The sequence below is a fragment of the Amphibalanus amphitrite genome, unplaced genomic scaffold (genome assembly GCF_019059575.1).
Source record: "Amphibalanus amphitrite isolate SeventyFive unplaced genomic scaffold, NRLGWU_Aamphi_draft 001104F_arrow, whole genome shotgun sequence".
Taxonomy (NCBI): domain Eukaryota; kingdom Metazoa; phylum Arthropoda; class Thecostraca; order Balanomorpha; family Balanidae; genus Amphibalanus; species Amphibalanus amphitrite.
The window spans coordinates 20889-46222 of record NW_024882598.1 but is presented as its reverse complement, the minus strand read 5'-3'; the positions used below and the strand labels follow the sequence as shown (position 1 = coordinate 46222).

Sequence of the window (25334 nt, the reverse complement as noted above, 5' to 3'; positions counted from 1 at the left end):
TTTGTTAAACGGCCTTACCTTGTGTTTGGGAGCCAGCACAGCGATAGCTGTCTCCATGAGGCTGGCCAGTCTCGGGTGCAGTTTGAACAGGGTTCCATCCACCGCTATACTGCAGTCGTCGCGATCAATGCGCTTCAGAAGCACCGATATACCTGCCGTGCAGAGAGTGAGGGTTAGTATGAGAGCACGGGTGGATTGAGAGGTAAGCTTGGATAATAGGATAGGTATAGGTAGCAGTAAAGTGAGAGTCAGTGGGATTCGAGGAGGGCAGGAAGGAGAGAGGGCAAGCTCGATGATCCATCAGAATATCCTGCACTTATCTGCAAATCTGCATATCCATCTGAAGCTCGTCTGATGGGATATAAGACGAGAATCCAGACTCAGTTCAATCGATTGGCATCCCTGCATTTGCGAATAATAAGAACCATGGCATACGTATGACTCATAAGCTGAACTTTGCACAAAACTGACAGGCTGAGTTTGGATTTAGAAAGTGATTGCAGGCTGGAATTTGTGCTGAAAATTTTTTGTTTGTTTTTGTTTTGTTGGGTTAGGCCCTTTCGGTCGACAAGACCATTGCAGAGCCAGAAGGATGATAGGAATTAGGGGGAGACATTGGTCTGGGCAGGCACCCTAGTGAGTCGCCGGGGCTGAGCCTGTCAGAGGACAGGCCACCCAGCCCCAAGGCACTCACTGCACCCGGCTACGGGGTGCGCTCCCTCGGGAGCAGCGGTGCCGCTCCAAGGGAGCAGCCCGCATGAGATAAAGTTGCCTGTCCAGCCCGGAGGGGGGTTGCGGCGTGGAGGAGAAGGATTTCAGTATCCTGAGGATAGAAACACGGAGAGGTGATGTGCTGAAAAATCACATGCCTAGCTAAAGGATAGCAGCCGCCAGCCAAGAGGTTACGGGCTATAGGCCGTTGGAATGGTAAGCGGTTAGCGGATGTTGAACTATCCCCACAACTCACAGGCTGATACGAGCACGGCCGCCCGGACGGTGATGAGCGCACAGATGTAGCGCAGCACCACCAGATCGGCGGCGCTGTGAGCCTGCTGGAGCTCCTCCATCACAGCCTCCAGGTGGTGGCCAGTGCCATCTATCGTGTCCCTGGCGAAACAGAGGTTCAATCAGTCGGCGCTAGGTGACGACACGGAGTCCGGCTGCTTGAGCTGGACGTGTGTGTGGGGAGGGGGGGGGGGGGGGTGACGAATTAGGGAGAGGGGCGGTAATGTGCCATGAGTGAATTATTACTCTGGAAGTAGTTTGTGCTGTCAGTGTCACACAGAGTGATTCGAAGCACGGCTGATCACAATGTGGTCGCAAGGCGCACGGTTCATTGGAATAAGAGAATAATTATTAGGATGATTTAGGTTTGAGGGCTTTTACCTTCACTTTTAACTTTTAGGCGGGTGGCTATGGGTCACACGGTGTTGGCAAAAATGCTTGGTAAGCTAGCATTCAAAAACTTGACAGGCGTTTTTTTTTTGTTACCATTCATGCGGCAAATACCTAACACCCAACATATCAAACTACACCTAAACAATGTGTATCTAACATCATGGAAGATGATAGATGATATTACCTATACTACCACATAGGTAAGTATAAAAATGATTCGTGCTTAGGACACTTCTGTAGTGCTGTTTAGTGTTTACTGTTCATGGTAAAGGCATTTTGAGCCGACCCATTCCACATGACCAAATCATCCAGAAACCCCGCGACAAGACGGCCAAAGCCGGTGATCACACCAGTCGCACACATCTCATCGACATGCAATATCCATCACTTATCTCCGGGGCTCAGTGGGCTTACCCTCTACCCTCTCCCTCTCTCTCTCTCTCTCTCCTTCTATCCCTCCCTCTCCCTACCCTCCATTCCTTTAGTCCCTTACGGGCACGGCCTTGGTAACAGATTGCGATTCTGTATCGGAAGCGAAACTTATGTTTGTAACCGATCAGAACCGAACTAGAAATAAACCTTTTAAATGACCTCCTTACAAAATTACACTTTTCATTCATGTATTTTTTGTTTTAGATGAATTTTCGGCCACGGGCCATGATCACATCATGGCCCGTGTAAGGCATGATCACATCATGCCTTACATTCAGCAAGCACTAAACGAATTTAGAAATGAACCTCATTCATCCTACTGATGCAAATTGAAAATGGCTCATAGCTATGTGACAGTTGTAAATTGTTATCAATCTGCAACTCTCAAAAAACTAATCAAGGAGGAGACATTAAAAATGTAAAATCGTAATTGCAACAAATTAAAATTATACCAGTCTCCACCACCACGGCGGGCCTCCCAAGACCAGTAAGCTCGCAGCCGTATATAGCTCGCAGAATCGTTTCCGCTAGCGCCACCACCACGGGGAATTGATGACAGACAAGTGACCCGCCCCCGGGGAAACGAATGGCTCGGTGGCGAATATGACCCGACACCGACTGACGATCTCGGCGCCCAGAGGCGATACCAGGGGACGCTCAGAGGTCTCCGGGATTGTCAGGGAAGATTTGGAATTTGTCCGGCTTATGTAAAGCTTGAAAATGAAGGATTGTGGAAGGATTTATTATTAATAGTTACCTAATTTCTAAGATTCGGTAAAAGAAGCACATCAGCTGGTTGATTGTGTAGCTCGTCGACATTTTACTGACTCGAGTTTTTGTCTCAGGCTCAGTGGAAGACAGAGCATCAGCGCAAGATGGATAGCAGCGACGAGATAAAAGAGGAGACACGGAAAAGGAAGGAAACCTCGGGAGATCGATCACTAAAGGAGCAGCAAGGTCGGACATCGGGCGTAAATTACCCAACACACCACCACAGACACAAAATAGGACGTCGATTCCAGGTAAGTAAAAAGGCCGAGGGAGGAGCCGGGGACCTACCCTATTTCCCGGCCTGGATCCGCCTCTGTGATGACGTCAGCGACGCTGGCCCTCTGGACTGGCCCCGAATATAGCGGCTACACCGCCTGACCCACGGAGAGAGAGGCCCCGTGCCGACGGCAGAGCGGCAATCGGCCGCCGAAAATACGAGAGTTTCATTGGTTTACTTAATTATGTCATGCTTATTTCGGTTGGCGTTCGAAGTCGAAATTCACTCTACGTGGAGCTCACTCAGGATCATTGGAGATCTGATTCTTATTACCTGATCGGGATATTCTGAGCTTGGGCATATCCAAAGCCGGATGTTTAATGTCTATTGTATCCAAAAAACCACTCTACACTTTAACCCCTCACACCGATTTCACTCAGTCTCTACCACAGGTCGCAAAAACTGCCAATTACCGTACGGCAGCGACTTCTGAGGAAAAAGGCGACGCTTAATTGGCTCCGGCCCGAATCGTGCCCTTATCACCGATCGGCTAAGAACAGTCGGATCTCTCCAATTGATGTCCACTTCAGGCGAACGATTCTTGTCGCTGTTACCCCGTCCCATGCCTTTCCGAGCTTATCCGCTGCCGTCGTCGACACTATCGCCGCTATCGTCGAAAGCGACGACGGCTCCGACGCGGGCCGACGTTTCCGACGCGGGTCAGGGATTCCTATAGTGGGGCGCTACATCTCCACTAGACAGTGATGGAGGACGTCCAATGGATACAACGTGCCTGGGCCGACCTCAGAAATTGGGCCGACAGGCCTCAGAGAGTGAGAGGCCGAAACTTCTGATCACTCAGTTGAACCAAGTGGTGTGAGTGGTAATTGGTAGCGCTGACAGGAGTTTGTCTAAACTGAGTACAGTAAACGCAAGATAAATATTTCAATAAATATATTTAAGCTCATTCATTTTTTTATGATCTCTATTCACGATTAAATAATGACAATGATAGTTAAATTGATACAGATAAAAATTTGGCACCATCAGTATCATCGTATCTATCTTTTAGAAATGTTGTGTGTAGCAAGGAAACCCAACTCAGCCCTTTAAATCGTTAAGGTCGTAGCGACGGCTCACATCAGACCCAAGTTTACCGCACGAGTGGGGCAAGATTGACCTTAGAGATTGGGGTTCATGGGTGTAACACGGGTCCCAGACAGGCCTAGACAGGTCTTAGACCAGCTCTGTAGAGGCAATATAACGCTGATTTGTGAGCAGCTGTTTGAATGCGCCAGGATTAGGTCGGGCCACGATTTATCTGGAATATGAAGTCACTGGGGGATAAGTCGGGTCTATTCAGAGGGTCCGAGATTAGCAATAATTGAGTGGATGTTCGAGACTCGGGGAAGAGTTAGGCGGTACATGGTATTGGCATCTGCACCGAATGAGATGGAAGTTTGTACCTGATGATATTTGACAGCTACTTTGCAATGGATGCGGAAGTGACATTTTCGTTTCACTGGAAATGGACTTACGTAAGGCACCGAGGTGTGACATTGAATTCCTCGTTGACCTCTCCCTCCCTCCCTCTCCCTTTACTCACTCCCCTCCTCTCACTCTTCCTTCCCCTCTCCCCCTCCTTCTTCCCCTCTCCCTTTCCACTCACTTCTCCAGCATGGACACATGCTTTGTGGTGCAGCTGTTGGCGGTGTTCAGTTTCTCCGAGACGGACTCGAAGAGCACCCCATCACGGTGCGCCTTTAGCATACACTGACGGAACACCTCGCCAAGATATTTCCCCGAAAAGTACTTCTCAAACCTGCCGGGGGAAATAAAAGCTCGTGGTAATAATTAGCATGTAAAAATTACGTTAGACACTAATCAGGACCTTTCCCGTGAAGGTTTTCTGAAACCTGTAGAAGAGGCGAAGTTTTGATAACATAAATTTGCATGTAAAGTGTAATCAAGTTTACAATTTGTTCAATATTTCCTGTGCGAAAAATTAATCTAACTCACAAAGGAAAGCAATTTTTTTGTAAGTTTACATTGGTTACATTGGTTCACGGGTTCACGAAGGATTAATTCTCTGAAGGAGAAATTCAAATATAAACACCCATGAAGACGTTTGCTTAAAAAAGACTAACTCACATGAAGGAGCCGACCAACAACGACTAACTCACATGAACGATATGATCAAGAAAGAGTAACTCACATGAAGGAGTCGGACACAGGCCAGCAAGGACTAACCCGCACAAAGGAGTTAACCAACACAAACCAACTCACACGAAGGAGTTGACCAACACGGACAAACTCACGTGAAGGAGTTGACCAGCAGTGAGAGGTCGTCCACGGCCCTGTCGACATCCGTCCGCACAAAGTCGAGCACTCCGTTATCACCGAAGGCGCCCCACTCGACGTCAATGACCACCTGTGAAGGCAAGCAGATTGGGCCGGTAAGCCTGTCCTTCGCAAATAGCATTATCTCATGGTAAGCAGTGCATCATTTTCAGGAATGCATGAATATTTAATGACCACAGTAAATAGAAATTATTTTTCATCAACGTTCCGAATACGATTCAAGTTACTTTCTACAAGTTGAACACAAAAAAAAAACAAATAGCAATAGCATAGCAGCAAAATGCTATCATCTCGGTAAGTTGGTCCAACAACCACTCCTCCAAACGCAGGAAACCACTCATTCACTCAGCTATCCATGAATTCATCCGTCTACAACATTCACGCTACCGATTCTGATTCCCGTACCTCTTTGATTCCGTTCTGGTGGTGGTCCCACTTTTTCACCCGGTCCACCCTCTCGATGTAGGCGGCGTTGCTACCCGTGCCCAGAATAACACCGATGGCGCAGTGCTGGTCCTGAGAGGCACCCTGTACCAGAGTGCCTGAAACGGGGAGGGAGGTCAGGTCAGAGCTTACTAGGCCGTCACACGAGGTCAGGATGAGTTTCCAATGTCAGTTCTATTGATGAGCTTTTGTTGTCCAACTATGCGAGTTTGTCATCTAAAATGAAAGCAAGAACGTGTACGCAGTTGCTCATTCTGCACACACAAAAAAAAAACTAAAATTTCTAACAACGTCATCCGTCAATACGGCCAAGCTTTGCTACTGATAGCATGTTAGGTATAGAATGCTGACACCGAATGAACGTGGGACGTCAATCAGTCGCGTAAACTAGCGATGATTTTAGCGAAGCACTCTGCTTGTGATTTTTTTTATTTTTATTTTTTTTTAACAAGCCGATATTTATTTGGGCGATAACTACATCAATACAACGCAAGCAGTACACAAACAACACGCTACCGACGTGACGGCCTCGACCGCAGGGTCTCCGTCGAGCCGCCGGCCAGCCGGGACGCCAGCGGACGCTTCCTCCGTCTCTGTATATCGGGCCGGGGCGCCCATCCTAGACCATTCCTGGCCATCCTAGACGTCCCGCTGGTGTCCCCGCAGGCCGAAGGCGGGTGGCACCAGTAGCACCAGCACTGCCAGCACCAGGAACAGGCCGCCGCAGCAGAACCGCAGGTGGTGCGCCGCCTCCTCCCTGGAGCAGGGCCACGCGCGCACCAGGTCCCACACCGCTCGGCTAAAGCAGCCCCGCCGGCGGCCGAGCCAGCAGAGCTCGATTCCGACGGCGGCAGCCCCGCGAGGGCGGCGACAGCGGCGGACGGACCAACAACGGGCGCAGAGGACCGCGCCGCCTCCGGCCGCGCACGAGATCGCCCGGCGCGACAACTCGACCAGCCTGCCCGCAGCAGCTTCAGGGATGAAGATTTGTGTATAATGGTTGAGGAAGGGTGAGGATTGTGAGCGCGTGTGTGTGCGTATTTGTTGGGGTGTGCGTGCTTGGGTGCATTTGTGCGCGATACTGCTGCTGTTGGCCACCTGCGCGGTTCTAAATGTGGATGTGTGCGCGCGTGTGTGTAGGTGCGTGGGTAGGTGAGTGTGTGGGTGTGTGCAATTGCTTCTTTGTGTGAGTGATTGATTGTTTAAATACCGCTGGTTGATGTTGCTAAGTTTTTCAAGGAGCCCCATTTCTTTTTGAATGCGTCTAATGTGTTGGCTTTTTTCGCGATACTGTATTCTGTTTTAACTAATTGCTTCAGCTTATTTTCCAAATGTGATATATTTGGGATATTTTCCTTTAATCTCGCTTCGTATATAACCATCTTGGCAAATACTAATAGACATGCTTCCATTTCCGTTACATTTGTGAGGAAAAACCAGTTCTTTCGTTGTATATTTAAGTTGATGTTGTATTTGCTCAATAAGCTCGTCTTAATTGATGTGATGTATGTCCGCGTGTGAGGACATAACCAATATATATGGGCAAATGTTTCTGGTTCTTCCTTACAAAATGTACAACTATCATTTTCAGTAATATTTATTAACTTTAAATATGTATTCGTTGACAATATGCGATTAGCAAGTTTATATTGGAATATTCTTGCACGGTTGCAGTGTGTCGCTTTTGTTATTTCAAAGAAACTATTTTCATCATAACAACTTATGTCTCTTATCCATTTTTCGCTAACTCTTCTGTCGCACGGTTTGCTTGAAAACACGTATGTATTATACGCAAGTCGCGTGAAATTTGACTCATTTAAAATCAGGTTCATACGTAATGGCATAATTGGTCCTACTTCTTTTACTATAGACGTTCTCTTCATTTCATCCGGTAAGCTTTTCATTAAGCTGGTGTAGCACAAAAGTGTCATTTTGATATTGTAACACTTTTCGATACTTTCTTTTGAATGAAGCTTACCGGTATTTTCATCAATTAAATCAGCGAGAAACCGTATTCCTTTATTGTTCCAATTTCTAACAATTGAGCAATGGTACTTTGTATAATCTGAGAACCACATGTTCTCGTGCAATATATGTGGCATATCTGGCTCATGAAGCTCAGTGAATCTAGCAAAGGCACGCAAGACGTCTTTCCAAAAGGGGTTTTGTATTTTTCCACACTTGACATGTAAGTTTTTACTACCATAGCGCACTATATCATGGATGTTAGGAAGTTCATTTTTCGCTAATTGTGCCCACTCAGTGTTCGTGCCTGTCAAAAGTCTTCGCAGCCATGATAACTTCATGCTGTTCACGAACGCCTCAATGTCAATCATCTGTAGGCCGCCATGTTTGAATGTTTGACATACTTTATATCTTTTTATCGGGTCTCGTTTACTATTCCATAAAAACGAAAATAGCAGGCTCGTTTCTTTATATCTTTTGCGTCTGGATTCGGTAAAGCTGTAAATAAATGCACAAGTTTGGATATTAACAGTGATTTTATAACTACGATTCTTCCTAGCGGTGTAAGATTTCTCCTTTTCCACTGAAGTATTTCGTTTTGAATCTGTCGTAATTTTGGATCTATGTTGTCTTTAGTTATGTTTTTAATCGTGTTAGAAAACGTTATTCCCAATATTTTCAATGTACTAACTTGTCTAATGCCATAATACCCACTGGACTCATGATTGGCAGGTACGCCGATTTTGAGGCAAGATGTCTTTGCTATATTCAGACCTAATCCAGAAACTTCGGAAAATGTTCTCAATTCTTGCAGCGCTCCCTCAATGCACTGTGGTGAACTCTCTGCTTGTGAATGATTGGGAAGGAATGTCCATTTGAAACCCAACAAATTTCATCCATTTATAAGGCACCAGAGAATAAAGTCTCCGTAGCACAAAAGACCCGAAATTCGTCCTTTCACAGTGCCACTCAGGTTTGTGTAATAAAACGAATTTCCGGTTCGCCCTCGACAGCTATATTTTCGTGTCGGCAGCTGAGTTCCGTTGTAAAATGCGTTCGACCACGGCTGTGCCGCATGGGAGCGAGCCAAAAGGAGGTCCCGAGTCTGAACCATGGTTCCCAGGGCTTGACCGGGTGGCAACACGCGACACTTTTGGCCACCGACGAATGTGGAATGGTTTCTATTTCAACAGCCATTCAGTGGAAGGAGAATTATCACGCAAAAACGCGGACGGAATTTAAAACGGAGGTCTCGTTTTCGTGTGCGTGGTTTTTCATGGCTGGACGAATGGTCTGCAACGAAATTGTAAAATGTAGGTATTTAGCATTTTTCGGTTTGCCAGAACGTAAAATGAAACTTTGCACCCATCGTTCTTCTTAAATTACGGCGGATATTTCTTAATCCGGAGGCAAGTTTTGTAACATTTCTAACCGTCTGTATCGCCTGTCCTGCCATATGGCAAAATGTTTATTATTTAACCCTCGCCCGTATTGGTGTTTTTTCCAGCCGCGAACGTATAAGGGGGGGGGGGGGTCCGTTGGACCCCCCCCCCTTGCCGTTTCGCCCCTGATCGAGCTAGAGCTTCGCGGAAAAAACGAGCGTGTTGCCCGTGACGAGAGGAAGCCGATGATACCTAATTTTAAGGTCCTAGGTCATTGGTTGACCTTGCAGGTCAGGTCAATGACCCAAAAGTCGGGAAAATCGGAACCTGCTAGAACGTCGTAAAGTGTGGCTGCTATGGGGTTTTTCGGGGCGCTGATCACGAATATCATGTTAGTTTTGATCACAGATGATGTCTTTATGCATTTAGTCCAGGTCGGGTCAGGTCAGGTCAGGTCAACCAGTAGGGGTCCTGCCGGGTATTCCTAGTAGGTGTCAACCGCCTCTGACAGCTTCGTAACATGTTACGAAGGCACCAAAACTACTTCATAAATGTTCATATGGATGCTAAATTCGAATTCAGCTCCAAAAACTGGCCTAGAAACATGTAAAACTCGAAAAAGTGAACCGAGGTCACCAAAGGTCAATGACCTGACCTGACCTTCAGGTGACCTTGACACCCACCCTAATGCATGGGGGCATCATATCACATGTTTGAACGCTTGAAACCACGAAAAGGCTGCAAACGCGTGGCTAATGCGAGCCGACACACGCTGAATCGCGATTCCGGCCAAACATGGTCTCGAAAAGTAGGTCACAGGTCAAAGGTCATTGGGGTCAGGGTCATGAAATTTTCAGGGTAGGTGTAAAATTGATTAACGCGAGGGTACTGAAAGTTTCGTCCCGATCGGCCGCTTTTTACGCGAGTTATTCGCGAAAAACCATGGGGGGGGGGGTCCGTTCGACCCCCCCCCTATACGGGCGAGGGTTAATGACTCGGGAATGCGGAAACGGCGCGACATGTGTGGTCTGTTAGTGTCTGTGCCCTCCAGTTCAGCTCAATTAAAGTTTGCAGTCACCCACCAGATAGCATATGCACAAAAGAAATCTACAACACATTTCCTTAAAAAATAGACATTTTCGTGGCACTCTTCCAATAAACTTTTCCCAATTTTGTTCAACGTAAATATGCGACAGCAAACCCTCCGTAAGTTACCTACAGCTCCATTACAAACCTCCATAAGTTATGGTTGCCAATGACTGATAATAAAAAAAAAACAATAAAATCAGAAACGTCTTCAGTGAAAAAGCAACAATTGTCTCAGTAACAACATATGGTCGCGAGTTGAAATGTCAGACATTCTTATCTGCATGTTACCGACCAGCACGGCGCCCATCTGGCGCCACGCAAACACACGACAGCGTTTACGACCATAAACTCCCCTCTGCTCCCCTCCCTTCCCCTCCCACCCCTGGATGACCCCTCCCCCCACTCATGGCTGCAACCATGCCCTATCATCGCAAAAGGCCCGTCGGTATGTTCTGGCTCCAAAGTTTGTGTTATGGAGGTCATGTAGGCTGCACATCACTCGAGGTCGCAGCGTGGCTGGTGAAATTCCGCATAGCACCGGGGCTAGTCGGGGGCCCGTTGGGCGTTGAAGGCCCGCTGGAGGTCCGCTGGAGGCACGTCGAAGGCATGGTCCAATCCCGTGGAGACGGGGTGAGAAGATAACCCGGCGCTTCGGTGCACGAGTTTGCCAGCATTAATCTGACGAATCTAAACACGGCAGCGGTTGTATGACGGTGGCGTGACTGGGGAGGGGTAGACTGGAATCCAGCCGGAGCGAAGTGGATCGGAATGCAGAGGGGCGGGGCTGCACGTGGTTTCGGGACCACGTGCCAGCGCCGGAGCGGTTGGCAACGAAATTCGGTCGAATGGAAAACCGGCATCGATATTTAATTATAAAATTAATTAGGATTTGTCTGAGCAAAGGTCAAACGGCAGTTTGCTTTGGGGAATGCGATGGAGTTTGGCGGCTTGATTGAATTCACTAGAATTCGTGTGCAGTGTGCACCCATTTCGAATTCATCGCATGTGCGTTGCTAGCAAGGCCACTCCTTTTCTAACATGTCAGCCATGAGCGAAGACGCACACGCTCATTCAAAATGTATCAGATTGCATAAATCCTATGAGTGTCGAACCTCAAAACCGGTAGCATCAAGGTCACTGAAGAGGCCCGGCGCCTGACATTTGGCACGCTGCCAGCTCGCGTACCGGGGCCTCGGTATAGGTGTTAGCGAGCGCTCCAACCTGTCGTGTTTCATTGGAGGGAATGTCAATTGGTGTCAAACATTGGCTACTGGTTAGTGTTGGTTGGATAATTAGCATCATTTAGCTGTTGGTTCCTTATGGTGTTGCATTTCACATGCGACACAATATAAACGTTTCTATAGATTCCTGAATGCATTTGTATGGTCTCACCCGCACTCATATTGCTTCATTTGCTATTTTTCGCTATGAAACACTTGCGTGTCGTCGCTACTTTAATTCTGCACAACACCCGTCCTAGCTCAACACGGCGTTTTATCGCCGCCGCCGACGGCGCTCTATTTTCGTCGAGGTCGGCGCCTTTGCGTCGAGTCAAACCCCGACAACACCCACCCTCACCCTCGGCGCAGGGGGTGGGACCGAGGGGCGGGGGTGGATATATCGATCGACCCCCACGTTCGCCCGGTCGAGGATAAATGACACGGGAGTTAGTGCTACTTTCTGCGCGGGTATTCAGTCGGCGTGCAAAAGGCGGTGTGACAATGTCAGTGAATGGGTACGCAAAGAGCGCCAGTCCTCGACAAATGTCAATGCCAAATGAGCGAGCAAATATAGTTAACACAGAGAGAAGTGGCACAGAGCGCACTGGTGGGAGGGCTGCTGCTGCAGGAATGGGTGTCGAGGGTGCAATTTTTGTTGCGTTGGAGCAGGGAAAGGCAATTTGACTTCGAGCGATTGCAACAGTCATTAAAATCGCGAATGGGGCGAGGAAAAAGTGAGCTAGGAAACGACACCCGAGTGAACGTGTGTAATTTCGAAACTTGACAAATTTTATATAATTAACCGTTTTCTTTTATATTTGGCATTCAGTGAATAGTTTATTGGGTCATAGCAATGAGTTTCTCAGATAAAGAAAGCCTTCCGTTTGTTCGCATCCACTTTTCCCCTTTGAAATCATCTAATTAAACTATTGTATTGTCTTGTAGCTTCAAGATGGTATTTGGCTGTTGGGGAAGGTGTTTGAGGCGGGGAAGGGAAGATCTGGCGCATGTTATGGTCAACAGATTGTGCGGACCCGCTGCCGGAGTCCTAGGCCAGGTCTATTTTTACCGGACTAGTCGTTCTCCGTCGTGCCATGCCTAGATGCAGGATTAATGGCTACGGTAGCACGGATGTACAGCCCTCTGCAAACTGCGTGGTAGGTATTCTTTTTTCGACAAAAACGAGAATAATGCGCATACTATGCTATCGGTCATTCGCAAATCGTAACAGGAAGACACGCGAGACTCCGCACCTTAGATTGGCATCATCACCGTATTCATTTTCCTTCTAGTTCGACAACAAAATCCAAAAGTTTATATTTGCCCCCAAAACAAACTTTTGCATTTTGTTGCCACACAAGGCGTATACTTTGTTTAGTGATACACCTAATCGAAGGAGTGGAGCATGGCGCATCTATTTGCAGTGAGTTCTGACCGACTGATAGCATAGCCTCTGAGTTATTACCGGTTTTGTCGAAAAAAGAATGCCTACCACGCAGTCTGCTGAGGGCTGTACGCATTTATTCCTGGACACCGGGGAAAACCCCTTTTATTGTTCGGTACGCAGCATTGGTCGCTTTGGAGGATAGATGGACGAAGTCGTTTTTTGTGAAGGAAAGCACACCACACAATGCGACGAGCTAGGCAGCAGGTTATCGGAATTATTACATACCAGAAATGCGCATTAGTTTGTCGTATTTCTTGATTGTGTATGTGTGTTCGTGTGCAATGTCGTGAGTAATGTGAGCTGGAGATCAGCTATGGCAGAATGCGCTAGTCCCGCGTAATTTTCTCGTCAGATTGGTACTGAATGTGAGAACAAGAGACAGCATACAATGGCCAAAACACTGCATTTTCGGACAACATAATCGGGTGTTCCTTTATATTTGCTGATGTAGCCTCAATGGCATTGAGTAAAGGTTATTGATCGCTGTTCATTCATTTATATTTGAAAATTGTCAAATCGTAAGTCAGGTGAGCACGTGAGAAAACATTTCCTACACAGGCTTTCCCCTTGTCGCTGTAACACCAATTAAATATCTAACCACGTGACATCAAACGACGCAAACCCACCCTCCATCCCACTTTAAACCCATCCCTTCCCATCAGGATACTGGCCACGGGTAGCTTTTGTAAAATTATCAGTGAGCTCAGGTTTGTTTTTCAATATAAAAAACAACTTTAAAGAATAATGTTTAAACTATTGAACAGAAACCTTCGGTAGGCTCACCTGTTGTGTCATTCATGATGGCGACGACGTCGACGTTGATGTCCCCGCGCCTGTGCAGCGCTTCGTTCAGCATCTTGACGACGTCCTGGCCCACGCAGCCGGACGCCTTGAAGGACTTGGTCCAAGTCTGCAGTATTCCCACGTCCAGCGACTTCTGGATCATGGGGAAGCTGAAGGTAAACCCTGCAGGGATGAGAAGGGCTTGTAAGAAAATATGACTGGCAAATTGAAGGCGTCGCGTTCGGCCGCCTAAATGACTCGTTTCGAAAGTCATCAACAACGTGCGTTGAAATCATTGGGGCATGTTTTCTTTCAAAAGCATCGTTTTCTTTGAAAGAAAACATCGGTGTGTATGTGCCAGGTGGACCACATATACCTGACTGTTCATTCTTTACACCATTTTAATGTACTTTTCTTCTTCCTCAATCGCTTAGCCTAGATGATGTTTCAGGTAAAGGTATCGCCCAAATACCTACTATATGAATATATAACTGAACCTATCTCTGAAAACCGTAGCTCGAGTTTTCTTTATCGATCGGAGGACAGAGCGAGACATTCTAATAACTATCCGTTTTATCTGTTTTAACAACATTCTTCTTACTAACTAGCTAACTGTTCTATCCGATGACATAAATAGCGTGCCACTGACTGTTCTGGTATTCTTTGACCGGAACCGTTCATGGTCGACACCGACTAAGACTTGATCAAATTACCTAAAACAGATTTTGTGTGTGAAACAGCATGTGCAAATGACGCGTCTTTGAAGCGACCTTTGCTCACATTAACGCTCCTAAGAGCCGGATGTCCCATGTGTCGAAACATAAGCCTGCTGTGGCTCATCATTACATTTTCAAATTTATATCCGACTTCAAGACACAGGCGTCTTTCCTCAGGCCTCAGCCTGAGACAAGTCCGATATCTAAAGGCAGCCACAGCCCACTTTTCAAGCCGCTGACCATTTACCGGACGACAACGACTACCTCGAGGTAACCCTAAACGATTCTGACCCTATTTCTAATCAGCCAGCGTTGCGTGACAGCGTGGAGCGGTGGTACGCCACCCCAATCTGGCCATCAGCCAGCCACGCGAGACAGATCGCGTCTCAGGACATGGCGCCGAGGGACCGTCCCCCCCCCCCCCCAGAAACGACCAGTATAAACAGCCGGAGCTCTATTTATGTGAGCCCGGCGCGCCTAGGCGGTAAAACGGCCCAGAGACCTATCGTTTGAGAGGAAATTTTCAGGGACGAGTGTTTGGGGTGGATGGTCATGAGATCGACGCGTGAGATACAGGTCATGTCTGGATTTGACCGGCTGGGGATGTTTCCGTTCATTCGTTAACTTGATTGGCTATTGCTTTTAGTTTAAATGATGCAACTGCATGGTGATAACTAAGCATATCTGCCTACTTCACCAAAAACATAAACTATTTAGACACTCAGCTTATCCTATGCTCACCAAGCCAAATGAATCATCGTTCTTTTTTTTTTTTACTAACAAGCTCGAAACATCAAACAGGTCTCACCCAACTTCACTCAGCTAGCCAACCCCTAACTTTATCTTATCAAACCCCTAAATATGTCTCGCCAAACTCTAAACCCATCTCACCAAACCCCCAAACATTTCTAACCAAGCTCTAATCTCATCTCCCACCAGCCTCTACCCGTTTCTCACCGAGCTCAAAGTGCCTTCCGCTGGGGTGCTTCTCGCGCAGGAAGCTCTGAACACAGCCGGCGAGGAAGTCAAACAGATCCTCCCCGCTGCCGTACCGGTGCGCCTCGTCCACCTCGAACCTCTGACGGGGGAGGAGGGGGGGGGGGGTCACTGATCAGCTGGGGAGATATTCGGGGTAGAGAGATTTTTGGAGACCGCACCGGTGCGTCTCACTGCCTTGTCTACCTCGGACCTCTAACGGAGTGTGGGGGGGGGGGGGAGGGACTGGTCAGAGGGGGGGGGGTATTTGGGGAGGGAAGACAACTGTGGGATGTGGGGATCAGGGAGATATATGGGGACCGTACCGGTGTGCCTCACTGCCTCGTCTACCTCGAAGCTCTGACGGGGAGGGGATTCGGGGGAGATATAGGTGGGGACTGGAGAGACATGAGGGGACCGTACCGATGAGTCTCATCCACCTCGAACATGTGGTGGAGCGGAAAGAGAATCATTAGATGGTTGGAGGAGATGTGTGGGGACTGGAGAGACATTTGGGACCGTACCGGTGGGTCTCATCCACCTCAAATCTGAGGTCATGAGGTGGAGAAGTGATATTTGTTAGATGGTGTCAGGTCAGCTCAGTAGGGTTAGATGGTTAGATGATGGGTATCAGGTAGATATGTAGGGAACGGAGAGATATGTGGGGACCATGGAGACTGGAGCTATGGTAGTTAAACTACAAAAAGGCATCCGGTAGCTATGATGCAGTGGGAAAATATGCAAGTCGCCCGTGAAAACATTGTTGAAGACATGCATTATTGGCATTATGCATATCTGACTTCTGCGCACTGGTATCATGTTTTCTCGTGGGAATATCTTCGGAGCAGGGATGCTGTTAGTGCTGGAGTGATACAGTTATTAGGACCAGACATTATGCGCAATACAGTGACATAAATGAAGGCAGGCAATATGTAAATTGTAATAAGGTGAGCTACAACGCGACATAAGTGAGGACTAAACAGCAACGGGAAGCGAATTTGCGACCATGGCCAGTGGGCACGTGTGTAAGTAAGAGCAAAGTCTGAAGGACGCAAAAGTGCGTACAGTAAGTCGATACTGCTAGTAAGACAAATGGGAGAAGAGTGGAAGAGTGTTTGCTTAGAAAATAACGGGAGAAGGATGGCAGCAATAACCTGTGTTGGACGCTGCCTCGCGTCGTCACACTATTTCGTGGTCATACAGAAATAACAAAACAAAAGATCTATCTCATAAGCTGGCTAATTTATAGTAGTGCAATTCATCTATAACTAACTTCGGATATTCATTTGAGCCATCCAGTTTTAACCCGCGCCCTGGTGGGGTCTGTTTATAACGCGACCTGGTGGGGGGGGGGGGGGGTATTTTTTGCCCCCCCTCGTATCTCCGAAACTACTGGACGGATCCGCAAAATTCAAACGGCGTTCGAAAGGCCTGTCAAATTTGTCGAAGGAAACCAAATTTCATTGACCTCGGGCTCACCGATGACGTCACAGGTCAGGTCAAAGATGAAATGTTTCACCGTTCACGGGTCTTCTAGGGAATGCGCTATAACACCGAGGAAAACGCATTTTGTCGAGAATCAGCGGTAGGGCGTCAGTTGCCTAGTAGCTATGCTGCTATTAGAGGTCACTGGCAATACCAGGTCAGGTCACAGGTCAGGTCACCAAGGGTCACAGGTCAGGTCACATGAGCCCAACTTTACTAAGGTTGTGTGATACATGTTTTATGGCCAATTTTTCATTTCTAACTCAATGGTGTTGGTAATAAGACTATCAGGTACGGCTTAGGTCACTTTCTGGTGAAGTTCAAGTCAAGGTCAGGTCAAGGTCAGGCCAAAAAAGGTCAAATTTTAAAGTTGATAGTTTTGCATAAAATGGGTATTGATTCGATGAAACTCGTCACGGGGAGTCTAATGGTGGTCTTTGTTTTGCGCTACGGGGTCTAGAATTGCTAACAATTGAGTTTGAAAATTTGACGTCATCAATTTTGAACAGTTTTTTCGCTATAACTTCGCCAAAAAAAGAGGTATCAATCTCAAATTTGGTATGTGGATGGAAGGCGGTAAGGACTATCACATATATTCCGGTTTTTGCGAAATTCAAAAAACTTTTTGGATTTTTCGATTATTATATCCAAAAAATCTATTTTTTGATTTTTGGGGGTCAAAATCCAAAAATTTCAAAAATCCGAGATAGCAGTTTTGTAGCCCTGTCCAACCTACAGCTTTTATGTCTTTATTATTTGTCTGTGTTTGCAAAGCTACAGGCCTGACAGCTCTTCCCGCGAAACCCTTTTTTGGGTCGAAAACGGCAGAACATGACGTCACTCTGACGTCATTTTCGGCCAACCTATCATAGCTTTTGGAAAAATTTTTGGTCACAATGTGTAAAATTGATGTCCGGGAGGGTACTGAAAGTTTGGTGACGATCGGCGCAGCGGTTCTGGAGATATATCGAAAAGTCTGGAGGGGGGGGGGGCAAAAAATAGCCCCCCCCCCACCAGGTCGCGGGTTAAACGTGACACATAAAATGTAGTTTGTATGTTCTAATTAAGATTTTATTTTGCAATTAGCAGTTATTCTCGTTCCTGCATTCTTTACAACCCCGGCAGCCTATCTTGCTCTCATCCCTTTCCCGTTCTCTTCCTCCATTCTCAGACGCTTCACTTCTCAGTCTCACAACCATCCGGTTATCACTAGAAGCGCTCTGCGCTCGACATACCCGGCACCCAGTCGCCTGTTCGAGGCAGCCTGCTGACGCCGCTCACGAACAGCCCTCGGCGACCAATCGACACGCCGCATTGTCCTCAATGGTCATTGTGTACCTACACCGCGGCGCGTGTGAGTGAGGAAATCAATACATGGATGTTTTGCCGGTACCAGGCGGGGTCAATGCGCTCAAATGCTTCGGTCTAGATACGGACCAGTATGTGGTAGTTGGGAAGGTCCGCAATGGTGCACATCTGTCGGGTTCCCACCGTTTACAGGTGGATATATTTAGACAGTGAGCTCGCAACGGAGGTGGAATATCCTGATGTACCATACGAGTAAACGGACTTTGACAAATAATATAAAAAGTATTTGAGATTGTTGCGATTCTGGTGGGTTTACTGACAATTAAATCACTTGGGGGGGGGGGTGAGCATGCATTTGCTTCCTAATGGCAATGTCTAGTTTGCCAGGCAATTGACAGCAAACTTTCTTCAATTTGTGTTTGATGATCTACTGAAAAAAATGGAATGCTAGCCTTCCATCAATTTCGAATGTGTCGATGGGTTCATATGCCCCAAATGCCTCAATTTGAACCCATCAGTGCATTCTGGTGATTGTTTCATCGAGGAGTTGTCAGGCGTGACCCCTGCTACCTGCAGCATGTTGGAGCTTACGGCAAATGTTTGCGCTCGGAAGATAAGTGAGATACCGTTACGGATGTGCAACAAGATCCGGTTACACGGCCCTCGGCCATGGAAACGCTAATATTTGTGCAATGTAAAGCACGTATGATCATCACTCATTTCATTTATCAGTGAATGTGACGCGGTGAAATAGCAGTGTTTAATTTAATGGTTCGTCTGTTGCTGAATTAAATGCAGACAGAAGGTCAGGTTACAAATTTAAACGAGGCAGATGCCAGAATGTGGTACATTTGCGCATTGTGCAATGGATGTGTGCAATGCGCAGTGTGCAGATGCCAGGTCGTGATATCTGTGTTTTTGTGATATCTGTGCTAATGTGCAGAAATTCCAAAGGTTTTATAGAAAGCCTTACACCTCAGTCGAACTGCCGGAGTGTTAGGCCTTTATTATATGCAGATTACAGCTAAGTTTACGGCTTCAGAGCTACAGCTACAGTTGAGCGAGGCATTGCCAAACTACCTATCCTGATTAATAATTTGTTCTTTCAGTGAACGATTTCTAACCAACACCATATCTCCCACACTTCAAAGATCAATGCCCCCTCCCCCTCTCCCCCCCACACCTTCTCGACATTTCCTGCCGCGTTTTCTGCCGCGTTTTTTCTCACCTGAAAGTCCTGTTCGACGACCTTGCCGTCTGCGATCCGGAGGTACATGACGCGGAAGTTGGTGCCGCCCAGGTCCAGCGCCAGATACTCTCCGGTCTCGTGGCCGTTTGGGAGCTCGGGCAGGAAGGTATTCTCCATGAGCAGACTCGACGGAGATTCACTCTGTCGATACATAGACGGAGGTGACATGAGTGGTGTGAAATAGGGATAGCGACTGAGCATGGGTTCGAATTCTAGTAGCAGCAGGACTTTTGTAAGGAATTTGAAAGTTTGACTTGCTTTTTAGCTAAGCATTTATGCACAAACATGTCACAAACACAAACATATCCGACCGGTTAAAGACACAGAACCTCACTTATTTTGAAGGACGCATTCAAATGAGAAAGCGACCTTTCAGTGCCCTGATAAACATAAATTACATAGACCACCAATCACGAAACAGCTCTCCGCCGTTGGTCAAAACCAGGATAAAAACGTGCCGCCGTCTCCGGTGCCGCCCCCTCCGACTGTTTACAACATTCCTCGCCTCACACACAGACACACACATCACATTCGTATTGGTTATATAACGCCTTCAGAGAACGTGGGCACCGAATGGGATGGTAGACATGAGTTCCATTGTGGTAGTGATCGGTGTGTGGGTTGGTATTTACGTCAATATCTTTTGCAATGCGTAGGTATTTATAATACCCGTTATTACGAGTATATAAGTTTTACGTTTTCGCAACAGGATATCCTTTCAGTAAAATTTACTATTGCGACCATATGCATGATGCCTATGACTTAAGTCCTATCACTTAGATGCTGGCCAATTTGCAGAGATGCGAAAATATGGATAAGCATTTTTAGGTGCCAAGTATTCAACAGCAAGCCATTGCACTCCATTTTGGAAGTTCCATTGTGTAACGTTTACTTACGAAACAGGAAACAACGTCTAAATATTATAGGACACCAATAATTCTACTGTCGACAAACGGACACTATCTAGTGCCAACAGACAAACAAACAAACAAACAAACAAACAAACAAACAAACAAACAAACAAACAAACAAACAAACAAACAAACAAATAAACAAACAAACAATCAAACAAACTGACAAGCAACAAACAAACAAAATATCATGTGGGGCACGGACATGATAGCACACTAACCTGTTTATCCAATCCGCGCTCCATCTCTTCTAGGAATACTCTCTGGACCCGTTCGATTTGTTCTTCTGTCAGTCTCAGCTCGGCGAATGCGTCCTCCGTCTGTGGCAGAGTGACCGTAGAGGTCAGAGGTCAGTGGGGAAAGGTCAGGGGTCACCGAGGCAGACGATGGCTGGGGTCAACGATGACTGTCACAATGCGGCAGGGAGACGGAAGTGGAGTGACCAAGTTCTCTGCACTTCATTCATTAATCATTTTATTTTTGTTGCACTCACCAGAAATACAAACTGTAATAACAATAACATTTGATTTTTTTTTTTCGCTTCTTCAAATTTTTGGACGGACGGATCTTAATGTTTTCCAAACATCATTTGAATACACAACATATATTTTTTCCAAAGGTATTCATTCCAGTTGAAGTGTATTAAAATTTCTATGATTTATTGCATATTGGGCATGTTTGTTAACCCTCGCCGGACCTATTGGTTTTCTACATACGCGCCGGACGAGGGGGGGGGGGCGCTGGTGGAGCTAGCGCGTCGCGGAAAAACGAGCGTGTGCGCCGTTACGAGACGCAGAGATTGGTACCCGATTTTAAGGTCCTAGGTCAACCGGTGACCTCTGAGGTCAGGTCAAGTGCCACAAGGTACGGTTCAGTTTTTGGCGAATAACTTCGCAAAAAACGGCCGCAGAGCCGCGATTTTGGCAGCATCGTGTTTGCCTCGCTCAGGCGTGTCGAATGATATACTTTTTGTCCGGGTCAGGTCAACTTCGGGTGTTGACCTCAGGTGAAGGTCAGGTCAGCACCCCCAGGTCACGAAGTTGGTCGAAAGAGGTCATGTCGCATATCATTCGATTCGGCAGGTCTTCCTGAGTCCATTGGTGGCTTTCCCGACTCGCTAGCTCAATTTGATCAAGAGTTATTGACGAAAAACGAATATGACCTTGATGACGTCATAAATTATGTATGTATGTATTTAGGTGCTTCCACATGGTGGGTTTTCGAGCATTCACGTCAGTTAACATAAATACAGGTTTAAAATGCGTATGACAAGAGCAGGGCAAGATTTAAAACGCACATAAAAGACACGGCTTATAAACGACAGGTACTACTTCGGTGGGCCTCATCTAGCCAACAGGTATGACCTCAAAGCGGCTTTGAAACGATTACGTCACGCAAGGTCAACATTGCAAAAGAGACGCATCTAACCTTGCAAAGAGTGCATCAAATCACGATTCTGTGTGCTTGAGCTAGTTGGAGATTGTTCCCGGCGCCAGAATAGCAGTTTTTATTTTTCCCCATTGACTTATAATGGTGAGGTCACGAAAATGACCTGACCTCATATGACCTTTAGGAAAAATCCGAGATATACAAGTTGTGAGACTCATAATGGATACTAGATCCTGCAAGTTTCATTTCCTTGTGACATCTCCTCTGGCAGTGAGGGCGTTGCGAAGTTGCGACATCTGAAGACCGTGCAGAGGTTCACTTATGACGTCACTTATGACGTAGGTCAGTGACCTGACCTGACCCAAAAATGCGGTTGGTGTCAAAAGATCCGGCTTGAATCAAAGGTCAGGTATGTCAAGTTTCAGCTCTCTATCTCCAGCGTGTTCGGAGCTATCGCGAAAAAACCCTATGGGGGGGGGGCGGCACCCGCCCCCCCCCCATCGGCCGGCGAGGGTTAAAACATTATTGACATTTTCTTTCTTGCGTTTATTTCATAATCATAATAATAAAACGGCCAACAGATTAATGAAGTAGCTCTTTATTTTCGACACTTCTTAGCACGGTACACAATTCTGAATTGAAGTGAGGAAATATCGAATTTCGATCGACGCTATTTATAACCATGTGCCATCGGCAAAGGCCACAACAGTCAGCACTTTAGAAAGGCATCCCTTTCAGTCACTTCAGCGTTACATGATCGGTCTGCAACCAGAGGCCATACGCTTCATATCACCCACACCTCGATATGGCCATGTTTATTATTTAGTCTCCAAGTCTACGAAAGGCAGCCACTAAGCGTGATCTCATTCATCGTTGCACCATCGCGGGTTGAGATGACACCGCGTTAGGTATCATAGCTTGCTCAGCTCGTGGTTTCCAAATCTGACCTTGACCGGCCTCTGCGCCCCGGCGACGCCTCAGGCAGCGCCCCTGACAGGCCCCTTGGCAGCGTGCCAACTCAAATTCTCGGCCCGCCTGCTGACGTCATATGGCGCCCGGTGACAGGGCCAGGGGGGACGAGTGGCGCCTTCCGCAGACAGCTCGGACAGAAATAGACCCCCAGAGGAGGGGGGGGGGGGGGTAATGATAGGATTGGAACGGGAGTCACTGGGGTGAGGAATGTGTGAATGAGGAAATGGTTGGATGCTAAGTTTTGAAAACAACATATTTGGTGCTTGGACAAGTGGATTATAAGAAGCGCTATTTTTATGGCATTGATTTTCGAATGCTGAGGCCTCTTGCACCAAAATCCTCTTGCACCAATGCTTGGATTATTTTGCATCGTATACCCAGTCCAAGTCTCAAATGTAACAATTTGCGTGCAAAATTTAGCAAGCACACGTAGGATTATGTATTGGGCTATTGCAAACAAATTTACCACCGTTAGATTAGCTTATTCTGAAACCAGTTTTTCGATTTTACCTAGCTAGGTAGTTTGGTGCAAGAGGCCTCTGGTTCGAAATAAAAAATCATTGACGATCATTTTGTGCAGTTCTGGGTTGTAAACTGACTTCAAGTGACAGTGATTTACAAGTGGTCCTTATATGCACGGTAAAATGACTGTAGGTGCATACATTCCCTAAAAAAGCAGACTTCACGTCGCGACTTCGAATATGTGTGCATGGAGCTTTCATTTTAAACTGTCTATGAAAATGTTCGATTTGAAAATAATCATCCGCTCTAATTTGAAACAGAAGGTCACATTAGTTGAAAGCGTCAGAGGGGAAGTTTCGAGTTTACACCAAAAACATTTCAGCCATTGGTCAGTGATCCAGTACATATTTGCCCCACGTAACTCCCCAACTAGAAATCCATACGACTGGCAATCCACCAGCGAATACCAGCGGACAGTACCACCAGCACACACAGCAAACATCCCTGTATGCCCGCTCGATACCCCATTGTCCACTGATGGGTGACCGGTCCGCACCTGTGCCCGTCGAGAGACCTGTGAAGGACCTCGTGGCCAGCACCAAAACGATCGGTCCGTTCGCATAGCAACAGTGCATTTCTTTACTGGAAGTCAGCTGACTGCAGTTGGCACGTGGCCACCGGGTGTTAGCATCATGTGGTGTGGGCTACTATTTACCATGTTTGAAATCCCATGGGCGAAACTGTCGCGCAAAACATCGAGATAAGTTTAGAAATTTGTTGCATGGATATGTCAATCATTGCAAGGGTATTTATGAGGTGCATACCATTGACCAATGTGAGATATGGTTGACGGTATGAAATGCTGGAAATGTCAACAGCTAGCTCCGCGGTACAGGCTGGGCTGCATAGTATATGTTGTCCCAGGGGATGCCTACTTCACCGCAGACAGCTTCCACTCGCGAGTCCGAGGAAATAATCACTGAATACTGAATAGTAGGTAATCTCAGCGAATAGTTGAGAAAATGAATAAAAGTAAAAACCCACTACGGTTATTTTGGCAGCGTTAAAATGGCCCACCACTTGCGTAGCGTTGTCGCATAGAATACGGAATATAGTGAAATGGTATGGAATAGAATGCAAACATTTCCTGATGCACAACTCACAAGTTCTTAATCAGCAGCTTTGTGATGGCACCATAGCTTCTTAATTTCTTACCAATTACCATACAAGAGCATGGTAGCCCCCGCACGTGACCATCTACACCAATCCAAACATTGGCAGGCTCATCACACCTTGATCACGTGCTTCGCCTGTTCCCAACAAAAACTAAAATCCATTTTACCATTATCCCACCTGAAAGGACTGGACAGCAACAGCTGCACGCTCTACATCGAATTCTGACACGCGAAAGTGCCTTGTCATGTGACAAAACTATGCACTGCGCCTCGGGCGAGAACTCTCAGGTCATGAGGTGTTATCGATTTAGCGTTTTCTAAAATGGCTTTGAGCCCCATGTGTGGATGAACCCAAAGACTGTTACGTGTGAAAAGCATGGTGATAAAAGTGGTCATAAACTGCCAACCAACAGAACCCAGAGGCTGTGGTGGGCATTTTAGTCATTGTGGTGTTGCCAAGAGCGCTTATCGAAAGTTATGAATGAGGGTCATGAATGAACCAGGAGGGCCTCAGGTGGCACGGCGCGAGCTGGTTTAAAGGTGTGGTGGAATGATGAGGCAAGTTTCTGATTCACCAAATGAAGCAACAGTTGTTGAACGCAAACTAAATTTAGCGATGGCGTAAGACAATTCAATAAATGCGAATTCATTTGGCGAATAAGGCTTGCTATATTTTGTTAATGAATGACATGACTTTATAAGTAAGTGGTGTCAAAATGTCACTTCCATTCTTTAGTGACTGTTGATTGAGCAGATCATTTACAATCGCACCTGCTTTATGTCCCTACATGACTTTCCCTGCTTCACTAAGGAAGGTCTACCTGGGGCATTGCCAACAAGCTTATTATTTAACCGCCAGATGGCAGCAGGATCGAACGCCTGCAGGTATGCTGTGCCGCATGGCTCGAGCGGTGCGCCCGGCATCGTTCAGCGCACTAAATCGCGTAGAGCTTTGATGTCCCCTGCGTTTGTGGCACTGTGCGGGGCTAGAAGAGGAATGCATCGGCTAGCATAGATTGTCAGGTGTTGATTTTATTCCATACACTGCCATAGACCGGCAGTGTTAACACTGTGTGTCAGAGGAGGAAATGACTCCAATGGTGTCCCTGCAACCGCGTGAGCTACAATATATGGCGGTAACAAAGGCAAATCTAAAATCACAGTTTCGTAAGCAATGTGCTCA

At 46.8% G+C, this 25334-nt stretch overlaps 1 protein-coding gene across 1 annotated transcript in view; it reads right to left on the bottom strand.

The window, feature by feature from the left end:
* LOC122370160 (hexokinase-2-like) overlaps nucleotides 1–25334 on the bottom strand; it is a 30456-nt gene that overhangs the window by 1819 nt on the left and 3303 nt on the right. The window contains exons 2-10 of the mRNA XM_043345522.1: nucleotides 20375–20473; nucleotides 19222–19383; nucleotides 15183–15303; nucleotides 13510–13692; nucleotides 5585–5721; nucleotides 5137–5249; nucleotides 4488–4640; nucleotides 968–1107; nucleotides 19–152 (exon numbers count right to left, since the gene is read on the bottom strand). Coding sequence (XP_043201457.1) covers nucleotides 19–152; nucleotides 968–1107; nucleotides 4488–4640; nucleotides 5137–5249; nucleotides 5585–5721; nucleotides 13510–13692; nucleotides 15183–15303; nucleotides 19222–19383; nucleotides 20375–20473 — 1242 coding nt within the window. The remainder of the gene's footprint in view (nucleotides 1–18; nucleotides 153–967; nucleotides 1108–4487; nucleotides 4641–5136; nucleotides 5250–5584; nucleotides 5722–13509; nucleotides 13693–15182; nucleotides 15304–19221; nucleotides 19384–20374; nucleotides 20474–25334) is intronic.